Source organism: Peromyscus californicus, unplaced genomic scaffold (assembly GCF_007827085.1).
Source record: "Peromyscus californicus insignis strain IS unplaced genomic scaffold, ASM782708v3 Scaffold_5__1_contigs__length_169319896, whole genome shotgun sequence".
In the NCBI taxonomy this organism is placed as follows: Eukaryota; Metazoa; Chordata; class Mammalia; order Rodentia; family Cricetidae; genus Peromyscus; species Peromyscus californicus.
This window is the reverse complement of record NW_026294573.1, coordinates 55,531,175-55,552,341: the sequence shown is the minus strand read 5'-3', so window position 1 is coordinate 55,552,341 and position 21,167 is coordinate 55,531,175. Positions and strand designations below refer to the sequence as shown.

The 21,167-nt window shown below is 37.7% G+C and overlaps 1 protein-coding gene across 4 annotated transcripts in view; it reads right to left on the bottom strand.

Moving 5' to 3' along the window:
* The window catches only part of LOC128096824 (cytochrome P450 2J4-like), a 55,160-nt gene that overhangs the window by 14,007 nt on the left and 19,986 nt on the right, over positions 1-21,167 (bottom strand). For 2 of the 4 annotated variants that reach the window (XM_052716848.1, XM_052716849.1), the window contains exons 6-8: positions 10,314-10,455; positions 3,741-3,928; positions 908-1,046 (exon numbers count right to left, since the gene is read on the bottom strand). In XM_052716848.1, coding sequence (XP_052572808.1) covers positions 908-1,046; positions 3,741-3,928; positions 10,314-10,455 — 469 coding nt within the window. The remainder of the gene's footprint in view (positions 1-907; positions 1,047-3,740; positions 3,929-10,313; positions 10,456-21,167) is intronic. The other 2 variants (XM_052716850.1, XM_052716851.1) reach the window with 1 other exon arrangement.

Below are 21,167 nucleotides of genomic sequence, written 5' to 3'. Positions count from 1 at the left end.
CAGAACTATTCTAACGTCTGTAGGACATTCCCTCCCTTGAATTAGAATGGTTTTATGATGTTTATAGGTCACCAGAAATCATACAGTGCCAGTCCCCAGCCTGAATTTTGCCAGAATTGTGTGCTTCTGCTCTGTCTCTTGGGATCTTTAGCAACACCATATGAAAGCTCAGGATAACATGTATGACAGATTAATCAAGATTAGCTAAGCCATCTTAGATGAAACCTCTGAGAACACTATGCTCTTTGTAAATATATAATTTTGGATACTTGTTATACAGCAAGATTCTAACTAATACATAGGCCATGAACTCAGGGAATCCTAAAGTGGAAGGGCCTATAACTGGAGAGATCAGTTGCCTGTTTCAGTTTAAGTGAAAACTTAAGCCTGACCTGTTCTGCCAATTCTTTGGGCAAATGGTCTTGAATAAGAAAAAGCTCTGCTCTTAATTGGAGTTTGCTTATCACATTAAATAGATATTAATGCCCTATTCCTATTGGATTACTAACAACTACATTACCTTTGTGATTGTTTGAGATAATTTGTCTGCTAATAAATCCTCTAATTAAGAGAGAGCAATACAACCCTCAGTAGCAAAACACCAGTGAGTTTCCTTGTGTTCCTATTTTTATTTTATAGCTAGTGTAGATATGAGAACATTTTAAATGTGATGATTCATGAAGCCCTTATGGCACCACAATTTCCATGAGAGGCAAGGAGAGCTTGAGAGGTAGGGGTGGTCTGAAACAGTGCCAGGTCCAGAGAACACGCTCCAAAACAATCAACTTGGAGATGCACTGATTGAGGCCATATGGGGATATTCAAATTAGAGTGGAAATCTATAGGGAGAAGAGGAGGAAATGGATAAGGTAGGATTCTGACCTGTTTCTTCCCCATTACCACTCACCTATTGAGAATGGCAGAAAAGATTCTCTCTTCTTAAACTGTCCATTCTCCAAAAAGTGCTCTGGATTGAATGTGTCTGGAGTGGCCCACTCTTTGGGGTCCCTGTGCAGAGCAGTCAAATTGGTCAGGACCATGGTCCCCTAAGGAAGACAGCAAAGAGTCAAGGCTTGATATATGGAACAGACTCAGAGAAGAGATGGGGGTTCCCAAGCTCCCGTTACCCTTTACACCCTCAGCTCCTTGAAAAATCCTGTCCTTAGTCCAGATCAATAATGGATTGTGTGTCCTTAGGATGTTACAGTGCTATTAGTCTGCTCTTTATTACAAAATTCAGGTCTGTGGAGAGAGATCAGCATCTGCCTAGGGAGACAGTATATGACCATCTCTGGGAAGATAATTGGACATGTGGCAAGCAACCATCAACCCAGCTCCTTCCTACAGTGAGGACCATGGAAGGTCTGCAAAAGAAATGACGAGTCTTCCATCATTGCTTTTTCTATTCTTAGACCTCGGTGTGGAGGCCTGTGAACCATGTCCCTCAGTATGGTTAGGAGCACATCAGAGTAAGCAATCCCAGTCAATCAGGCTCTCTGGCAGGGTGGCTGGACTCCCCAGAGTGTGGCTAAAGGCTCACTGACCCATCTTCCCCATCAGTGATCTGATCCATTCTATCAATCTGTTTTGTTTTGTAATGTCAATTACTACTTCTCACTGCCACCTTAGTGCTCTGTTTGATCCATATCTCCTCTTCCACAGTTGACAATGCTAACTATGCCATGAATACAATTTAAACACACCATACTCCCACCTCTCATCATTTTCCTTATCAGTCTAAGTATTAAGTGGTATTATTTCTCTAGGATGAGTTTCCCTCATTGCCTGTTCTGCCATGGGCTGGTATTTATTTTCTCAAATATGACAGTTTTACATTCCTTCCAGTTCCCTGTAATCATTGTTTCCTTTGTTATGAGCAATCGTCCTCCCCAAATATTGTCTAAGTGAAGTCAAGCACTTTTCATTCTCAGGGCTAGCATCTTTTTCTTTAGAACCTCTGTTGTTACCTCCCATACTCTGCTCCTCACTCCAGTCTATCTACCTATAGGAAGAACCCAGGGGTTTCCCCTGTGCATTCTCATTACTTATAATCTAGCACATGCATGCTTATTTTGTTCAGGATGGTTCAAGGACAAAAAATCTTCAGCTGTGTAAGCAAGAAAATGTGTAACTGCTATACGGAATGGGAAGCTCTGCATGTTTGACCTCTTCCTGTGAGGACTGCACACGACCTGTTCTGGACTTCCACTGCATTGTACAGCTATAGAAATGAATGCTATGAGAGATTAACAATTTTCTTAGAGTCACACAGTAGGCAGAGATGAGGACACTTCTGGAACTAGGTTCCTGTGAGGTTAAAACCATTGCCTCCCTTGGGTATTATTCGGTTAGATCATCAGTGTCTAGAGCTGCTGTTAGAGTTGATGTTGTCAATCATTTTTTGAAGAGTTATGATGAAAAGGCCTGTGTCTGGGGTCTGGGGTTAAATGAATGGATTGTATCTGTGTTTCCAGAGTAGACTCTTCTGGTCCCAGCTCTGAAGACTTTCCCGGAGAACAACATGTTCTGAGTATCTAATACAAAGTATTACAGATCTACAGAGGCTACTTCTGGTATTTAATCTTGATTCTGGACTCCTGTATTTGATAATTGTCAAGGCGATTACAAAAGAACTCCACTGATAATAGCTGTGAGGACATTTCTAGAGATCATTAACTAATGGCAGTAGACTATCCCTGATTATGTAGCACCATTGTTCATGCTGAAGAACTAGATGGAATAAATCTTGTGGGTACTTAGCCTCCTACAGGTATTCTTTCTTTTCCTGGCCATCATCATGAGGAGTGATTTGCTGAGCCACCCCCTTGCTGCCATGCTGAACTGAAACTTCAGGAATTTATTTTCTCACTGCCAAGGAATGTCTGACCTTTGTTCAGTATATAATGAACAGAAAGAGTTGAAAGGATTGTGCCTTGAGCAGAGGGAGTATGATGTAGTCAGGAAAGTTCTCTGCAGAAATCCTGAGTAGATCTTAAGCTGGGTCTTGCATTTTGTCTGTGATCAGAGGGAATGTAAGAGGAATCCCTGAAGTATAAGAGAAATCTTTTGGTGTCTAATGTAGCAAGTCCTTGGCAGTACAAATAACCAGAATAGTTCTGCATCCCAACTCTTCTGAGGCTGTATATTGTAGTGGAGAGTTCTTAGGTAAAGTGAATTTGGAGTCTACTTCCTAATATATGAAGTGGGGATCTGTCGTTTTGAAAAGAGATTTAAGACATTTTAACATCATAAGCATCTTCAGCACATGATTGCTTGACAAATACCCCCTTTAATCTCTCCTTTTCTTATAATTAATGTTTCACTTTGGACTGGTTTTCTTTGTGAGATAGAAAGATCTCAACTGTGGAGAGTAAGCAAGACCTGGAATTCGCCTATGAGCACAGATATGACAAAGAACTACTGACTCCTGTGAGAGCACATTAATATTAGACAATGCTAGGATGGCCTTTAGCTAATGAAGCCAACTTTTATTTTATTTGCTGAAATCAAACATTTCCCACCAAGGAATTTTCCTTTCTCTACTTTCCTCTATACACATAAACATCACTTAGATACATTTCAGGAAAGCTATTTTTTCTTTTTTTCTGGGAACAATCTCTCTCTCTCTCTCAGTTTAAATAATTTCTTGGGGCAAAAATACATGTTGCTTTTTATGTTTAGATTCATCAGATAATGCCTAGGATGGACTGGAGCATTGGAATCTGAGAGTGCAAAGTTACCTTAGGCAGGTGGAATCCAGCAAATGTGCTATCAGCTGTTACTTCCCTGGGAACACTCAAGGCGGCGATGTTACCCATCCTCTGCACCTCATGGATGACAGCATTGGTGTAGGGCATGGACTCTCGGTCAGCTGTGCCTGGCTGCCTCCCATGGACAATCACTCTGTCAATCTCAGCGTGTACTTTTTCTGCCAGAAAACAGGGCCTCTGTTAGTTTAAAAGTTTAGTGTCCCTTCTGAAGACAGAAAAGTTGTCTCCAAGAAGTTATCTTCTTACATTTCATCCAGTGTTCTTTTTATAAAGGAACACCATGTTCCTCAACTCTTCAAAGGACTGCTTTGAAAAACTGTCAACTGTGTAATTTTCCTTGTTCTTACCAAATAACAGAGCTTTTCACCTACACTGAACTGATTAACTGTGATCAACGTGGCTAATCACATAGTACTACCAAGTCATGCTTCTCAAATAAGTTCCTTTCACCCAGTGGTTTATAAAAAACAAATTTTGGTACTCTAATCTGGGGTCATCTTTGTGTATTCTTGGGAATTTCCCTAGCACCCGATTTCTCCCTTACCCCATAATGTGTCCCTCTATCAAGATGTCTCTCTCATTGCTCTCCCAATCTGTCTCTTTCCCAGCTCTACCATCCCATTCCCTCATGTTGTCATTCCCCATTTCCTACTCTCTATTGGCCTCCCCCTGTCATCCTCAGTTTACTCATCACTATCTCCTCTCTTTCTCCTTCCCAGGATGATCCATACATCCCTGTTAGGGTCCTCCTTGTTTCTTAGCTTCTCTGGAGCTGTGGCACTGATAGTGTGATCAGAATCTATCCCTGGTGCATGAGTCAGCTTTATGGATCCCATTACCTAAGGTTGGACACCTTGCTCACCCCTGATAAAGCAGGGAAGGGCTTGATCCTGCCTCAAGTGAATACCAGGCTGAGCTGTCCCCCCATGGGAGAACTTACACTGTCAGAGGAGTGGACAAGCAGTGGGCAGTGGCGGGGATTGGGTGGGTGGTGGGATGGGGTGGGTTGGGGTGGGGGGAGCAGGCGGAGGGATGACAGAGGGATCTGTGGTTGGTATGTAAAATGAATAAAAATGTTTGAGAAAAAACAAAATAAAACAAAAAAAATGAAAAGTTTACTTTTCTGATTTTGGCAGTGTGGGAAATCTACAATCAAGGCATCAGGAGATTCCTTATCTGATAAGGATTAATTTTGTGTCATAGTTGGCTAAGCATTACTGTGTCCTAGTGTCATAAGGTGAAGGGATCCTCTTTGGTTCCTGCTTCTAAAAATAAAAATTTAAAAACTTCTGTTTTTCTATGAGTCCAAGAATGAAGTCCATAGGACAGCTTGTAGGAGTCAATTCTCTTCTTGGGCCTTCTGGATGCTGGCATTGTACTCAGGTAGTCAGGTTTCGAAAAAGTCCTTTTTCCAGGTGAACCGTCTCACTGGCTTGTCCTGTATCTCTTTTTAAATGCACTAGCATTCAAGGCTTATCACCTTCTAATACCACCCTATTGGTAATTATATTTCAATAAATGAATTTATAAAGAGGACACACACTTTCAACCTACTGAATGTCTGTTGGCTGTGATTTCTTAAGGAGATGTCTCAGAGTAGAAGGCACAGAGCAAGCTGTTCGTGAAGCCACTTTCATTCTTCCAGGCTCAGTTTCCTCATCTCACTGCTAAGAATAAACAGGCCTCACTTTCAGCATGTTTCTATAATTACATAGACTGATACAAACTAAACAATAATTGAAACTGCTCACTCTTCCCCATGTAGTTTACCCACTTTCTATATTAATAGAGATTCCACTGATGCCCAGCTAAACATTTAAAAACTTGATTTCCTAGATTCATTTGTCGTAGATGTGAGCATGTGACTATGTTCTGGCCAAGAAAATGCAAATAGACATGACGTTTTATCCTGGGACAAGGTCTGAAAAGATGGCTCCCTGCTTCCTTCCTCTCTTCCTTTCCTGTGGATACAAAGACTGTTCTCATGGGAACCACCCTAGAGAGTGTTGATCTTCACTCCCAGTTTAACACAGCAACAAGTTGAAAGGATTTGGAATAATAAGCCCATTACATGGTATAATTTAAATGTTTCTTCTGTGTGAGAAATAAATGTCTATCAGTGTACTACAGTCCATAAATACTTAAATGGGTATATGCATATAATCAAAATTATCATGATAGCCATGGTTTGTTTTTGCAGTCAGGTCTTCCCTTGTGGCCAGATAACCACAAACTTGTATTGTTCTTGCTTTATATTCACAAGTATTATGATTAATTGTGTGTTCCACCAATTATGGATCTTCATAGCAATTTTTAAGTGTATGAACCAATAACTATTAAGTCCATACCACAGACTCAATTGAAATTTTTGTCCCAAAGAAATTATTCCATTTTTTTTTTATCATAACCTCAGACAAGTTCTTAGGAGAAGAGAAGAAGGCCATTAGATTCTTGATCAAGTATCACATGAGTGGCTGACAACTCAGTTGCAAATCAAGACCTCACTTCCATCTGAAGCCTTATGATCTAGGTCTGTGGTATAATATTAACACATTATTGTGGATGTAATAGTCAAGGAATTTTCATCTGAAACTGAAAATTAATATTTATAAATACACTCAAGTTTTTATCCCTCATTCAACTTTTGTGTCTAAGAAATTTACTATTCTAGATAAATCATTTGCATTGGGTAGGACAGTTTCTGTAATTTGCAATTGGTTATTTAACTTAGTATCTTGTCCTGAAAGCTTATCTATGCTAGAGTAGTTATCAAAAATTCTTTTCTTCATGATAGAATATCCTCTCTAGATCCTGCATACCCTGCTTTATCTATTCAAGGTCCATCAGTTCTCTGGTTGGTCCTACATCTTGACTCCTGTGAATATTGCAAAATGAACATGAGTGCAATATCTGTCATGTAAGTTTAATGATATTCTGGAACCTCTGCTACAGAGAAGTCAAGTCTGATCCTCAATAGCACTCAAGTTTTTAAAACTTAAATACTCAGCTAGACATGCATTTTAAATTGCAACCCAAGATGCATGTTGTAGAAATTTGAATAAAAATGTTTCCCATAGGCTCAGGTATCTGAACACTTGGTGCAGGTCCTTGGCACTGTCTGCGGAGGTTATGGAACCTTTAGGAGATGTAGCCTTGCTGGAAGAAGTATGTCACTTGTGTCAGCTATGGAAGTTCATAGCCTTGCCCCATTTCCAGTTTTCTCTCTGCTTCCTGTGTGTAGTTGAGATGTGAATTTTTAGTTTTCTCCTCTGGCTGTCTGCACCATGGCTTCCCCACATTAATGGAGTCTCTTCTTGGAACTACAAACCAAAACAAGCTCTTCCTTCAATACCTGCTTTTGGTTATAGTATTTTATCCAATCAGAGAAGAATAACTAATACAGAAATTGATACAAAGAAATGGGTTTACTGTTATGAAGATACTTAATATATTAGGCTTTATATTATTTATTTTGGAGAAATGTGGAAGAATTCACAACATTGGAATAGAGAAGTGATTCACTGCTATAAGCAGAGATTAATGGGTCCTTATAGCAGGATCCTGAAAGACTGTAGTGTAGGCCTAGATCATGAGGTTTCAGAAGGAAGTAAGAACTTGATTTGCAACTGAGTTACTAATCACTCATGTGATACTGTGACCAAGAATCTCCTGGCCTTTGCTCTTGCCCTAAGATCTTACCTGAGGCTATGATAAAAAGTAATGGAGTAATTTCTTTGTCACAAAAATTTTAATTGAATCTGTGTTATGGTTATCACTAGTTAATTTTAGGTCTATGATTAAAAAGAGCAAGTTGTGCAGAATGAAATTAAAAATATAGAGCTTGGAAAGAAAAGGAGTACTAAAAGCTTAATGTTGCCCCACCCAAAACTCTGGTGGACAACAGGCTGTCATTGTTAAAGAAATTACTGCCATTAAGGGGAGAGGCTTATTGCTGTTCACTGAAACAATGGAAAGCTTTCCCTGAAAGTAAGACTTTAGATAAGCTTCCAACTTGCAAAAAGAAAAGTTCCAAGGAAGTAAGTCTCCTGCTTCTGGAAAATAAAAGCTAATGCAAATGTGATCCAAAAAGCCAATGGGCCATCACAACTTGGCAGCTGAACTTGTCAGTTCATCATCATGCTTTGAAGTTATGAGGGATGCAAGAATGAAGAACTTGATGATTCTTTTTATGGCATTTCAGACAGCTACTGAGGAAAGGCAACAACTAACAGTAGAGTCTTCATTAGAAGGCTATGAAAGGCTATTGCATGAAATTTTGAAATTGAAGGGTGGGATGCAGTAGAACCCACAAGGTGTTTGAGATGCCAGACCCGTGAGACACCAGCAAAGGAGGCTTTGTACAGGGAGTGTAACCAGTCATAGAGATTTATGTTGCAGACAGATACCCTTTTGGCTCTCATATCAGGAGTCATCTTAGTTCCATGAAACTTAATTTCCAGATATTAGCCATGGTCTTACAGAATTTTGTATTTGACTTGTTGGGTTTCACTCTTGCTTTGTTTCAGTATTTTCTCACTATATCTCCATTCTTTCCTTCATGAATGGAAATGCATATTCTCTGCCACTGTATGCTAGAACTATATAAATCTGTGTATTGGTTTTACAGTAGGCTACAGTTAAGATATTGTTTTGAGTCTCAGAAGAGGCTTTGGACTTTCGAACAGTATTAAGACTGTTATAAACCTTGGGGACTTTTAAAGTTAGACTAAATGAATTGTACATCATAACCTAACCATAGGTCTATAGGGACCAAAGACCAAATGGAGAGGAGAAAATGAGAAATGTACTTTATAGGCTGTAGAATTTAAACATTTAGTCCTAGGTGGTGGGGCTGCTTGAGAAGCCAGGGTATCCTAAGGAAACAGAGCCTTACTGTAGGAAGTGTGTCACTGGGCATGGATGGGCTTTTAGGGTCTCTACCCTTGTGCTACTTCCAGTGTTGTCTTAGCTTTGTGTTTGCAGTTTAGATGTGATGTCTCAGCTTCCTGTTCCTGCTTCCCACTGCCGTCCTTCATGTGTAGTTATAGACTCTGTCAGTCAAAATAAACTCTCCTATATATAAGTCAGCTTTAGTTATAGTATTTTATCACAGCAGTGAAATGTGGGTAGCATATATATCAATAAACATAGAAACAATAATTTATACATTTTGCACCAAGAAAGAAAAGAGGTTGGTTTTAAAGAAAGCTCATTCAATAAATTGACTGCTATGCAAACACAAGGACCTGAGTTTGACCCCTACAATTCATGTATAAAATCCTATTATGGTTGCATGTACTTCCAATTCTAATGTACTGGGAAGCAGAGACAGGCAGATTCCTATGGCACACTGGCCAGACAATCTGCTCTAATTGGTGAGTTCCAGGCCAGTGAATGACCCTGTCTCAAAAATTGGATGGAGCCCAAGAAATGACCAATTTATCTTTACTATGTGGGACACATAGTGATCATTATTCTTAGTTTCAGCTTATGGCAAAATAGTTGACTTGCATGTGCTACAATGACATCATTCTTCACTCAGATATTATTACCACAATTAAAAAAATGTCCCATGACATGAAAAATATTCTTTTTTTTTTCTGGATATTTAGGACAGGGTTTCTCTGTGTAGCTTTGGAGCCTTTTCTGCAATTTACTCTGTAGCCCAGGCTGGCTTCAAACTCACAGAGATCCGCCTTTCTCTGCCTCCTGAGTGCTGGGATTAAAGGCATGGGCTACCACCACCCGGCTATGAAAAATATTCTTAACTCCCAATTGATAAACCAATTATTCTGTACTCTGGAGCATAAAAATGGTGGGATTGTCCAATATTTCTGAAGGGATGAAAGTCCCTGTGGGGTCGTAAACAATGTGTAAAACCCGGTGATAAGGAATCTTGTGGTTTTTCTCAAGGGAGCTCATGGCTGCAATTGCCAGGCAGTCAATTCTTAGCACAATATAAAATATCTTAAAGGATAATATCTTGGAAGATTCTTTGGAAAGTTCAAGATACTAGGATAGTACATTCTTGGTAGAGGGATTCCCAATACCATACTTAGAGGTAAGAATAAGGACAATGCCAACGGAGAAAATGAAATGTAGGGAGGCACCATGCAGAGTGTGTGTGATAGAGTCTGGACAGACAGAAGTAACATCAACAGGATACCAGGTATCTGACTAAGGCATCTGGATGGTGTCCAGGGTAAATAGGAAGGCACTGCTGGAAAGGAAGGAGGGACTCAGTAGATTTAGATGCAACAATGTCATTCTCTGCTGGAATCTATCACAGTGACAGCTGAATTCTCCATATTTCCCTAGAACTGAAGATTCTGCAAAGCACAGAATATAAAATCTGCACAAATGACTTATATCAATTCTGACAGCACATGTGAAGGCCATGCTCTTTCCCCAATACACCAAAACACTTTGCCTCATAGCTGTTCCACATTTTCCAATCTATCACTCAAGCTTCAAGCCCTATCTAAGCAACAACTTTCAGAAGCACCATTCTTCCTTATCCAGGTGCATTAAGCATATGTTTACCTTGCACTTCTTGGTGTACAGACATATAGAGCAGAGCCCAGCGCAGTGTCACAGATGTTGTCTCTATCCCAGCAAGGAAGAAATCCAGAATGCTGCAGATGAGGTTTTCTTCATTGAAACTTGTAGTTGTCTTGTTTGGGTGCTAGAAAAGACAGTGTGTACTGTTTTAGTTAGAGGAGCTGCTTGGTTATTTATTTATTTATTTATTTATTTATTTATTTATTTATTTATTTATTTATTTATTTATCTATCTATCTATCTATTTATTTATTCTCAAGCATTATATCCTGACTGCAGTTTCCCTCCCTTTTCTTCTCCCAGATACCTCCTACATCTCCTCTTTCCCAGATCCACTTCTTGGTTTCCCTTCAGAAAAGAGCAGGCCTCCCAGGTCTATGAACCAAACACGGCCTAATAAGTTACAAAAAGACTAGGCCCAAGCACTCATGTCAAAGCTGAACAAGGCAACCCAGTAGGAGGAAAAGGCTATGAAGTGTAGTCAAAAGAGTGAATGATACCTCACTTCTCCCTGTTAAATATAGCTATTATATATATATTTATATAGAATATATTAGATATACATTAGATATACAATACCAAATATACATATTTACATTATATATATTAGAATGGCTTTCAGGCTGTTATCCAGCTAGTCCAACAATGGCTTTCTACCAACATAAATATATATATGCATATATATATGCATATATATATTCTATCAGATATGTTTCTCTATAGAACCCTAAGTAAAACAACACACATCTTAATCATAGAAAATTTTATGGGAATATCGCAAATACTTAACCTATGTTTTTGTTTGCTACTAGAAGAATAAAGTGAAATCTCCATGTTCAGTGGTTGTGCTGTTTCCCATTAATCTTTCATTGTGAAAACCTCTCAGGTCCTATCAGTAGTACTTTGGAATGTACTATTATCTTAGCCAACCTTCTCTGGAGGCATCAGTTTGTTAATATTTCTCATACTGGTGATGGTCTCACATCTGAATCCATATGGTGAATATTTTGCCTCTTCTTCTAGGGATATAACATAGTTTCTATTGATATTATCCCAGGATGATGAAATAAAAGAGAAGGAAAAACACATGTACCACTGTACACTTGGTCAGAAGAGGAACCTGGAATCCAGTGAGTCAAAGATTCTATGACAGATGAGGTAATGTAGAGTAGTTGGAAGCCTACTGAGATTATAACAGTTGTCATGATCCATGGCATATTACAGCAGATGACAACTGATATTCATGAGGTCAATCTACCAGATGAATAACTCTCTGATGGAAGAATCTCATTAAGTAAGGATTACAGGGCCATTGCTTATGGATGCTGTCTTGCTTGTGTCTGAAATTTTTCTCATGTGGCACTACACTTCTTCCCTAAAAACAGCTATGGGTATGTTTTCCACTGCCTGTGTGTTTATCTCCTAACAGATTCTATCTACTGGGCACACATATATCTGTGGATGGTCAGAAAGATGATTTCTTCTCAAGCTGTATGTTTAATGAATAGAAATAATACTAGGATATTTTTCATAGCTCAGGCTGACAGGAAAATAACAGTATTCTCAACTACCAAGACAGCTTTTTACAATTTTAGCTACTTTTAGATCTCAGAGCAAATTCAAAATAGACTAGTTGCCCCTGCAAATGAATCACAGAAGGACAGATTCCCAGGTGTCTGGTTGTTGAACCAAGGTCAGGCATAAAACAACTGTAGTGCCAGTTCTTCACTTGCAAAAGTCTGGCTGATAGGATTATAGACATAACTCCCTGGACAAATTCTCTGAGCAATTGACTCCCTCCATGAACTCCTAAATCTCATTTTTATGACACAAGACTCAAGGTTCAGTCAACTAACTGTTTAGGTCCTGGGACACTTTTAAGGTCACTGTCCCTTGAGAAAGTGTGGAGCACTACAGCATTTTTTTGTCTCCTGCCTGCTCACCAGGGAGCTTGCCTGACAGCCTAGCGTTCCCATGTTTATGATCAGCATAACATTCCAAGTTGAAAAGAAACCATATTATTTCATGTGTGTTATCAGAATGGCTCTGAGTCTTCTTCTTTTTCTTTTTTAAATTTTACTCAAGAAATGCAATGTGAACCTCAATATGTAACTCATATATTGCCTAGAGTTTTCTTTTGGAGAGAGATGGAGCTGTGTGGAAACAGAGAGATTTTCAAAAGGAGATTTTTCAAGATGAAGTAAAAGAGGAAGTTACAGTCAGAATGTGTGTTTCTTTCTTAATACCCCTCAGAAAAGTTTTGCTGTCATTGACATCATGGATTTTTTTTGCATACCCTGGGTGCAGTCTTGGAGCTGGATCTCTAAAGACTGCAATAAACAGTATAACTAGCATTATAATCTGAAACATCCCCTACAGGCTCATGTTTTTAATGCTTGGTTCCTACTTGCTGGGACTAATTTGGAGGTTCAAGAGAATTAGGAGGTAGAGCCCTTTGAAGATCCATCCTGGGGAAGGTACTCAAAGTTATACCAAGGCCCTGGACTCTGTCTTTGGTCCTGCTTCCTGGTACATAATGATGTGCAGGCTTCAGCACACCCCTCTGCTACCATGAGCTAAGCTGCTCTGCCATTTGTTATCTGTCATAATGGATTAAAAACTGAAATTGTGAACCAAAATAAATATTGAATCTCTTAAATTGTTTCTGCAGAGTATTGTCACAAAGATGCAGAGGTTACACCTACATGCAACAGGTTACTTCCTGGCCTTTTGTGTGGTTGGAGAGTATTGATACAGATTTAGTGGAAGGCAGCAGCACCACCAACGCCTTGAAGTTAAAGCCTAGCATTCAATTAAACTGCCTCTGCCCTGCAGTGGGAACTGAGATGGAGAGTATGACTGCCCTTAGACTAACTCATCAAATACTAGAACTCTGATGTTTAATTGCTACTTTTTCTTTGTGTATTGTTACTTGACCTAAAGGTAAGGTCAAGAAGTAGCATTTAGTGCCAATGTGTGCCGTTTTTAGGACCTCATGCCAAAGAGCACTGGATCCGTTATTTCTAATGATATTCCTGGTGTAATGCTAGCATACACATCTAAAATATATTTATAATTTATAGTTGTACTGTGTATTAATCATTGACCTACAATGTGATGATCTTTTATTTTGCTCTAATAAATAAAACTTGCCTGGAGATCAGAGGAAAAACCAAGCCATTATAAGTAAACACAAAAGTCATGCAATGTTAGAACATGCCTTTAATCCTATCCTTTGGGAGGCAGGAATCTGTCTGGATATATGTGTGTACAAGGCCATCCTGGGAACAGAGTCATTAGTTAGCTAAACATGGAGGTCTGGAGGTCTGTAGACAGACAGGAAGTGACAGATCTGAACAGGAAGAAGAAATGATGTAGCAGGACAGAGAGAGCAAATCAGATGGCAGAACAGCAAGGCATATAGGCATGGGTAGACAGGAAGTATTTCACATTTGGAAGCTGCAGAGTTAATGAGGTGAGGTTAGCATGTGGCTATTCCAATTCCTCTGATCTCTCTCAGGTTTTCACCCCTATATCTGGCTCTGTGTTTTCTATTAATAAGAACATTTAGAAATTCATCTATATTTGGTACTCCAAATGGCAAGAATTCTTTAAAAAGCCATTGTGGCCTTATAGGCTAGGAGTTACAGGTCCCCCAGCTTAGGCAGAGCTGCATGTGGCCAGATCTCAATCCCACATGACTGGAGTCTCTTTGGCTTTCTTTTTCATGGTAGCTGCTGGACTCTCTCTGGATTCTCATCTCAGACTGCCACCACACTAGGTAGCTGCTTGGAAAATTTCTTGGATTTCTACTGTTCCACATAGTCAACAGGCTTGGTAAGATATCTTAAAAGGAGAAAATCCTTAAAATAGAAAATATTTTTAAAATGGAAGGAATTTGGTCTCAGATAACACATTAGGCAGTCTGAAAATGGAACAATTAAATGAGAGGATAATTAATGTTGATGACATGTATGTAACATCAATTATAAATATTATTTGTTTGATCATTTTTATTTTAGCATTAAAAAGGTTGGCCAATTTGAGTGCCAAGATAAAAGCTCTAGAAAAACTTGTTAAAATGAATTATAGAGAAATTCAGACCCATACTGGAGAATTTAAAGGTGAACCTACCTCAGGTTAGACTTTACAAAAACCTGTTAAAATGAATTATAGAGAAATTCAGACACAGACAGAAGAATTTAAAGGTGAACTTACTTCAGGATTGAATTATATGGTTACGAAGAAACAGCCTCAGGTTACCAGACAGCAAACTTGAATCTACCCAGTAACCTTATAGGAACTGCCAAATGCTCAAGGGCCTGTACAAGCTAATTGGACTCCAATGGAAATGTCACATTTAAGGAGATTTAAAGAAGCTATAGTATCATATTGCTTGCATTCTCCATTTGTAAAGCAGATGTTAAACTCGTGGTCAACTTGTAATAAAATTATCCCTCAAGACTGGAAAGAATTAATTACAGCTGTAATAGAGGCCTGTCCATAATTACAGTGTAGAACATGGTTTAAAAAGGAGGCTAAAACTATAAAACAACAATGTAGGACTAGAATTTGGAAATTTCCCAGCATTAGCTTCTTTGAGAAGGTGACTATGCTGATATATAAAGACAATATTTATATGATAACCAAAACCTAATTCTATGCTGCATGGCAGTCATGAATGCATGAGACAGAATTGAGGAAGCAGGGAAGAAAATTGAAATATTTACAGAAGTTATACAAGGCCTGAAAGAAGACTACACAGATTTCCTACAAAGGCTCTGTCTTTAGCAGTAAATAGAATGATACTGAATTCAAAAGCTAGACAGATAATAATTGAATCTTTGGTTTTTGAGAACATGAATGCAGCATGCAAGAGGATAATCAGGCTGTTAAAGACATGATCAGCCCCTTGGAGGATTGGATCAGGGACACAATTAATATTGAGTCTCATGATCATGATGATACGTGGATAGGAGAAACGATACAAAAAATTTGAAGAAAAATAATAATGTGAGATGTTTTAATTGCTGTAAACAAAGTCTCCTGAAAAGGTTTTGTAAACAGAGCATTCTTAGAAACAATGTTTATTCAAGGAACAATGGCAACAGAATGCCCTTCCCTTCTGGATTATGCAGAAGGTGTGGTAAAATAAACCTTGGATTAACAAATGTAGATCAACAAGGGACAGATAAAGTAATCCTTTACCTTTGCCATTGGGAAACTCCCTGAGGGGTCTCTCGCAGGCCACCACAGCAAATTCAGTTCAATCCTTTCCTACCATAGTAGAAGAAACCCCTTCCCAGAGCAAATAAATAACCAAATACCTATTGTAAAAAAAACCATACTGCTCAGGGTGAACAGCTGTAGCAGAGAGAACAGGAAATTCAGGAGAAACCATAAAGTGAATTTTTGGGCAAACTTCTATAAATGAACAAAGACCAAAATTAAAAATATGAATAGATGACGTTCTATTGGAAGATCTGGTAGACACAGGTGCTGATGTTACAATAGTTGCACCAGAATTTTGGCATCCAAATTGGCATCTTCAGGAGGTAAATATTCAGCTGTTAGGAATTGGAACATTATCTCAAGTTAAACAGAGTGCAAGATGGGTGGAATGTATAGGGCCAGAAGGACAGAGAGGAAAATTAAAGCTATATGTGGCTAATATAGCTATGAATTGATGGCACCATGATTTATTACAACAATGGAATACTCAGATTAATATCCCTACAACTTCAGAAACAAACCATAAACTAACACATGTTTCTGAGAGAAATATTAGAAGGTATTATTATAAAGAACAGTCACCAGCCATCCTGATTGTACAAGAGCAGGACACAACAACTGCTGATCTTTCAAAGACACCAACAGATCTACCTTTAAAATGGTTAACAGACAAGCATGTATGGGTTCAGCAATGGCCTTTAACAATAGAGAAACTTCAAGCCTTGGAAGACCTCATACAAGAGCAGTTAAGCCTGGCGGTGGTGGCGCACGCCTTTAATCCCAGCACTTGGGAGGCAGAGCCAGGCGGATCTCTGTGAGTTCAAGGCCAGCCTGGTCTCTAAAGCAAGTTCCAGGTAAGGCACAAAGCTACACAGAGAAACTCTGTCTCAAAAAACCAAACCAAAAAAAAAAAAAAAAAAAAAAAAAAGAGCAGTTAAATGCTCAGCATATTGAAGAATCAACCAGCCCTTGGAATTCTCCTTTATTTGTTATTAAAAAGAAATCTGGTAAATGGAGAATGGTAACAGACCTAAGAGCAATTAACATGGTAATTCAAACAATGAGCTCTCTACAATCTGGAATTCCTTTTCCTACTCTGTTACCTAAAGATGGCCTCTTATAGATATCAATTTAAAAGACTGTTTCTTTTAAATACCTTTACAAGAAAAAGAAAGAGAAAGATTTGCCTTCACAGTGCCTACTTATAATAATTCTCAGTCAGTTAAGAGATATCAATGGAGTATTCTCCCACAGGGAATGTTAAATAGTCCAACCCTGTGCCAATATTTTGTATGACAGCCATTGGAAGTAATATGTAAACCATTTCCTAAATCTATAATTTATTATTATATGGATAGTATTTTACTAGCTGATTCAAATGCAGATAACTTAGAAAATGTTTAAAGAATTAAGAAAATTTTGCCTTGTTGGGGATTTTAAATTGCCCTTGAAAAGATACAAAGAGGAGATTCTATTAATTATATGGGATATAAAATAGGTCTACAAAAAATTAGACCCCAAAAGGTACCAATTGGGAGAGATTGGTTACAGATTCTTAATGACTTTCAAGGATTATTTGAAGACATTTCCCATGTACAAACTATTGTTGGAGTAAAACATAATGAACTGAGTAATTTGTTCAAAACCTTAGAAGGTGACAAGGACTTAAATAGTCCAAGAGAATTATGAGCTGAAGCTGAGAGAGAACTGGCCTTGGTGGGAAAAAAAAGTACAGGAAGGACATATGGATCATGTGGATCCAAAGCTTGATTGCATTTTGCTTGTTTTACCTGCTAAGCATTCTCTTACAGGAATTTTAATGCAGGGGGAAGATATTATATTGGAATAGATATTTCTACCAAATAAATAGAGTAAAAAATTAAAAACTTATGTGGAAAAGACCTCTGACTTGATTTTAAAAAGAAAATTGAGACTTCATCAATTAGCAGGAATAGACCCAGCAGAAATTGTAGTACCTTTAACTAATAATAAAATTGACAAATTATGGGCAGAAAGTGAATCTTGGAAAAGAACTTGCAGTAATTTTTTTGGAGAGACTAACAGCAAATGTCTCAAAAGAGATAGACTTCAACTTATAAGGTGAGCTGATTGGATTTTGCCTCAAATTGTTCAGGAAACACCCATATCTGGAGCCCATACATTTTATACAGATGCACACAAATAAGGAAAGGTAAGTTACAAGTCAGAAAATTTAAGTAAAGTGGTTCAAAGTCCTCATAATTCAGTTAAAAAAAATCAGAATTGTATGCTATTCTGTTGGTATTCATGGAATTTTCTGAATCTCTCAATATAGTTAGTGACTCTCAGTACACTGAAAGAGTGGTCTTATATATTGAGACTGCAGAATTTATCACTGATTAGTCAGAATTAACTTTGTTATTTATTCAGTTACAAGATATAATCAGGAATAGGAAGCATCCCTTATATACATCTCACATCCGATCCCATACAGGTCTGCCAGGCCCTCTAGTACAAGGTAATGATGAGATTGATAAACTATTGATAGGAAATGTGCTGGAGGCCTCAGAATTTCATTAAAAAAATCATGTAAATATTAAAGTTTTAAAAAAGGATTTTTCCATAACCTGGCAACAAGCCAAAGGAATTGTGCAGAAATGTCCTACTTGTTCTTTTAAACAATCAGACTCCACTACCAGGAGGATGTAAACCAAAGGGTACTCAGAGGAATGAAATCTGGCAGATGGATGTGTTTCATTTTGCAGAATTTCGAAATTTGAAATATGTACACCACACTATTGATACTTTTTCAGGATTTCAATGGGTGACTCCTCTGAGTTCTGAAAAGGTTGATTCAGTAATCACATATTTGCTAGAATTTATGGACTTCATGGTTATACCTGCACAATGCTCCAGCATGTCTCTGGTAAAATGAAACAGTTTTTTCCTTATTACAATATAAAGTATAGTACAGTTATGCCACACAATCCTACAGGCCAAGCAGCTATAGAAAAATCAAATTGAACGCTAAAGGATCTGCTAAATAAACAGAAAGAGGTAACAAAACCCCCCAGAAATAGATTACATAATGCTCTGTTAAATTGAATTTGCTCAATTTTAATGAGAAGGGAACAACAGCTGCAGAGAGACATTGGATAATAGAAAAAAACTACAGAATTAAATCAGCCTATATACTTTAAAGATGTACTGACTACAGAATGGAAACCAGGATATGTGTTATGTTGGGGAGGAGGTTTTGCTTTTGTTTGTACAGGAGAAGAAAAGCTATGGATGCCATCAAAATTGATAAAGGTTCAATTTGAACAAGAGAGACCTCTTAATTAGAAGAGGTGATAGTTCATTGACCAGCATGACCGTCCAATTTAAACTAACTTATACCACTAGCAAATGCTTTTCATTTAATCAGATATAACTTGCCTGAAGGGAAACTCCCCAAAGTTAGGCTTGGGGAAGGGTTTTTGTTTTTGTCTTTCAGAAGAATGAGAGCTGAAGAATTTGAAGAACACTGGATAAATGGGACATCTGAAGAAAAAGGACAAATCATCCAGAAAAACTGTTCCAAGAAAAAGAGTAAACTGGCCTGTTGGTTTATCACATATTAAATTTCATGTGTCTTCCTAAATGTTTCTGCTCTTCTGTACAGAATCTTAACACAAATAGTCTTTATGTAGTCCCAGTTCAGTTAAAAATTAAAGCTGGCTTTAGAGTTGAAGAATGGGTCTCTCCTTCTCTGAACCCAAGCATGTTTGTTAAAATGAAAATGTAAAATGTCTATATAATGTCAGAAAAGCCAACTAATATGGGACAGAAGAAAATCAAAATTTAAGGACTATTCTATTTCCACTGATCTCATAATTCTTTGATTATATTTTGATTCATTAAACTTTTCTTGGATAGGAATTTTATATCAAAATTTATAAAATTAATATATATATTTTTAAATTTTTGTTATGATATTAATGGTCATATAGAGTACTAACTAACACTAGAGAAAAAGGCTTCATTTACCTGCCTAGACATGTTTTTGTGTTGGAGTCCCTATCAGTTTTTTTCAGAGAATCATGACCAGATCTAACAGCAAAATTGAAGTCTCCAAAAAGACGATGGGGACCCACAATGATCATTCCACATGGACAGTAATAATACCAGTAAGTTGACAAACATCACCTAAAGATCAGCTTTGGCCTACAAACTGCTCAGGACAGTTTCAAGGTGGCTAGATGAGATGATCCAGTCTCACAGACTATTTGAGCAAGGACTTGAAATAAGCCCTGCACTTTCACATTATATGGAGACTGGACAACAAATGATACAGCTACCACTCCCAAGACTTGATAATTAACCCCAAATTTTTCTTTTCAGGATTTCCTAAAGATGCCTTTGCCCACAAACAGCAGGAAGCAATTTTAAGAACACGATGCCCACATTCCCAAGAGGTGGGGCAGGGGGTTTTTGGTCTTTCAATGGGTTTTGGGTTAGGGATAATTGTCATTGTTTAGGATGGTTGTTTACAAGTTGTTATTGTTAATGGTCAGGAAAAATACTAAACAAAGGAGATTAGATTTAAAGTTCTTGTTTGAAAAAAAAGAGGATATGGATAAGAGGTAGATTATTGAATCTATTATGAAAAAAAGATATAGAAATAATAGGATAAAGGGTAGATTATTGAATCTACTCTGAAAACAAAAAAGAGAGGATATAGATATTATATAGATAAAAAAGTAAATTATTGAATTTAATTTTAAAGGCAACTACTAGTTTTAGATGTTTTACATTGGATTGGATTTTTATATTGTATACACATTATGTATATTGCTACAAACTTGAGATTGATTTATATAGATATAATAAGATAAAAAGGTAGATTATTGAATCTACTTTTAGAAAGCTACTACTAGTTTTAAATATTTTATATTGGATTGGATTTTTGTATATTGCATACAAATTATATATATTGATATCAATTTGAGACTGATTTTGTCAGAATATATTGTACATATATTTCTAATCTTGTTCCAGATATTGTACCTATATGGTTCGTTTAACAATGTAATGCAAATTGCTAATCCTTGAAAGTTATTACCAACTATTAGGATATAAAGAAATGAAAGTTAGTATTTAGTCATTACAATTGAACTTGTAGTCATATTAGGTATGTTTTCAAAGTCAAGCAGAGATATATTTTAGATAAACAGGTCACCTTCAAATCCTTCAGCGATCTACAGAATATGGCATTTAAAATGTTTTAATAACAAAGATCTTTTTTTCTTTTTTCATGACTATGAGATATGTCTGCTCCTGGCTGCACCAATTTACTTCAGAGAACATATGGGCATTGAAGAAACTGCATATGGAGGTAACTTTCACTGTGGCAAAAAGTTAGCCACTGGGCAAGAAAGTGCCCTCACATCAACTGCTGACAGTATGCTGTCCAAGATGGACAAGAAGGCACATACACACACACACACACACACACACACACACACACACACACACACACACACACACACACAGATTGCCAATCCTTGCCAAGAAAAGTGTATTTGCAGCTTTGGCAACAGGCTTCCTCTGAGGCCAGGACCATGTGATGTATGGTGATATTTT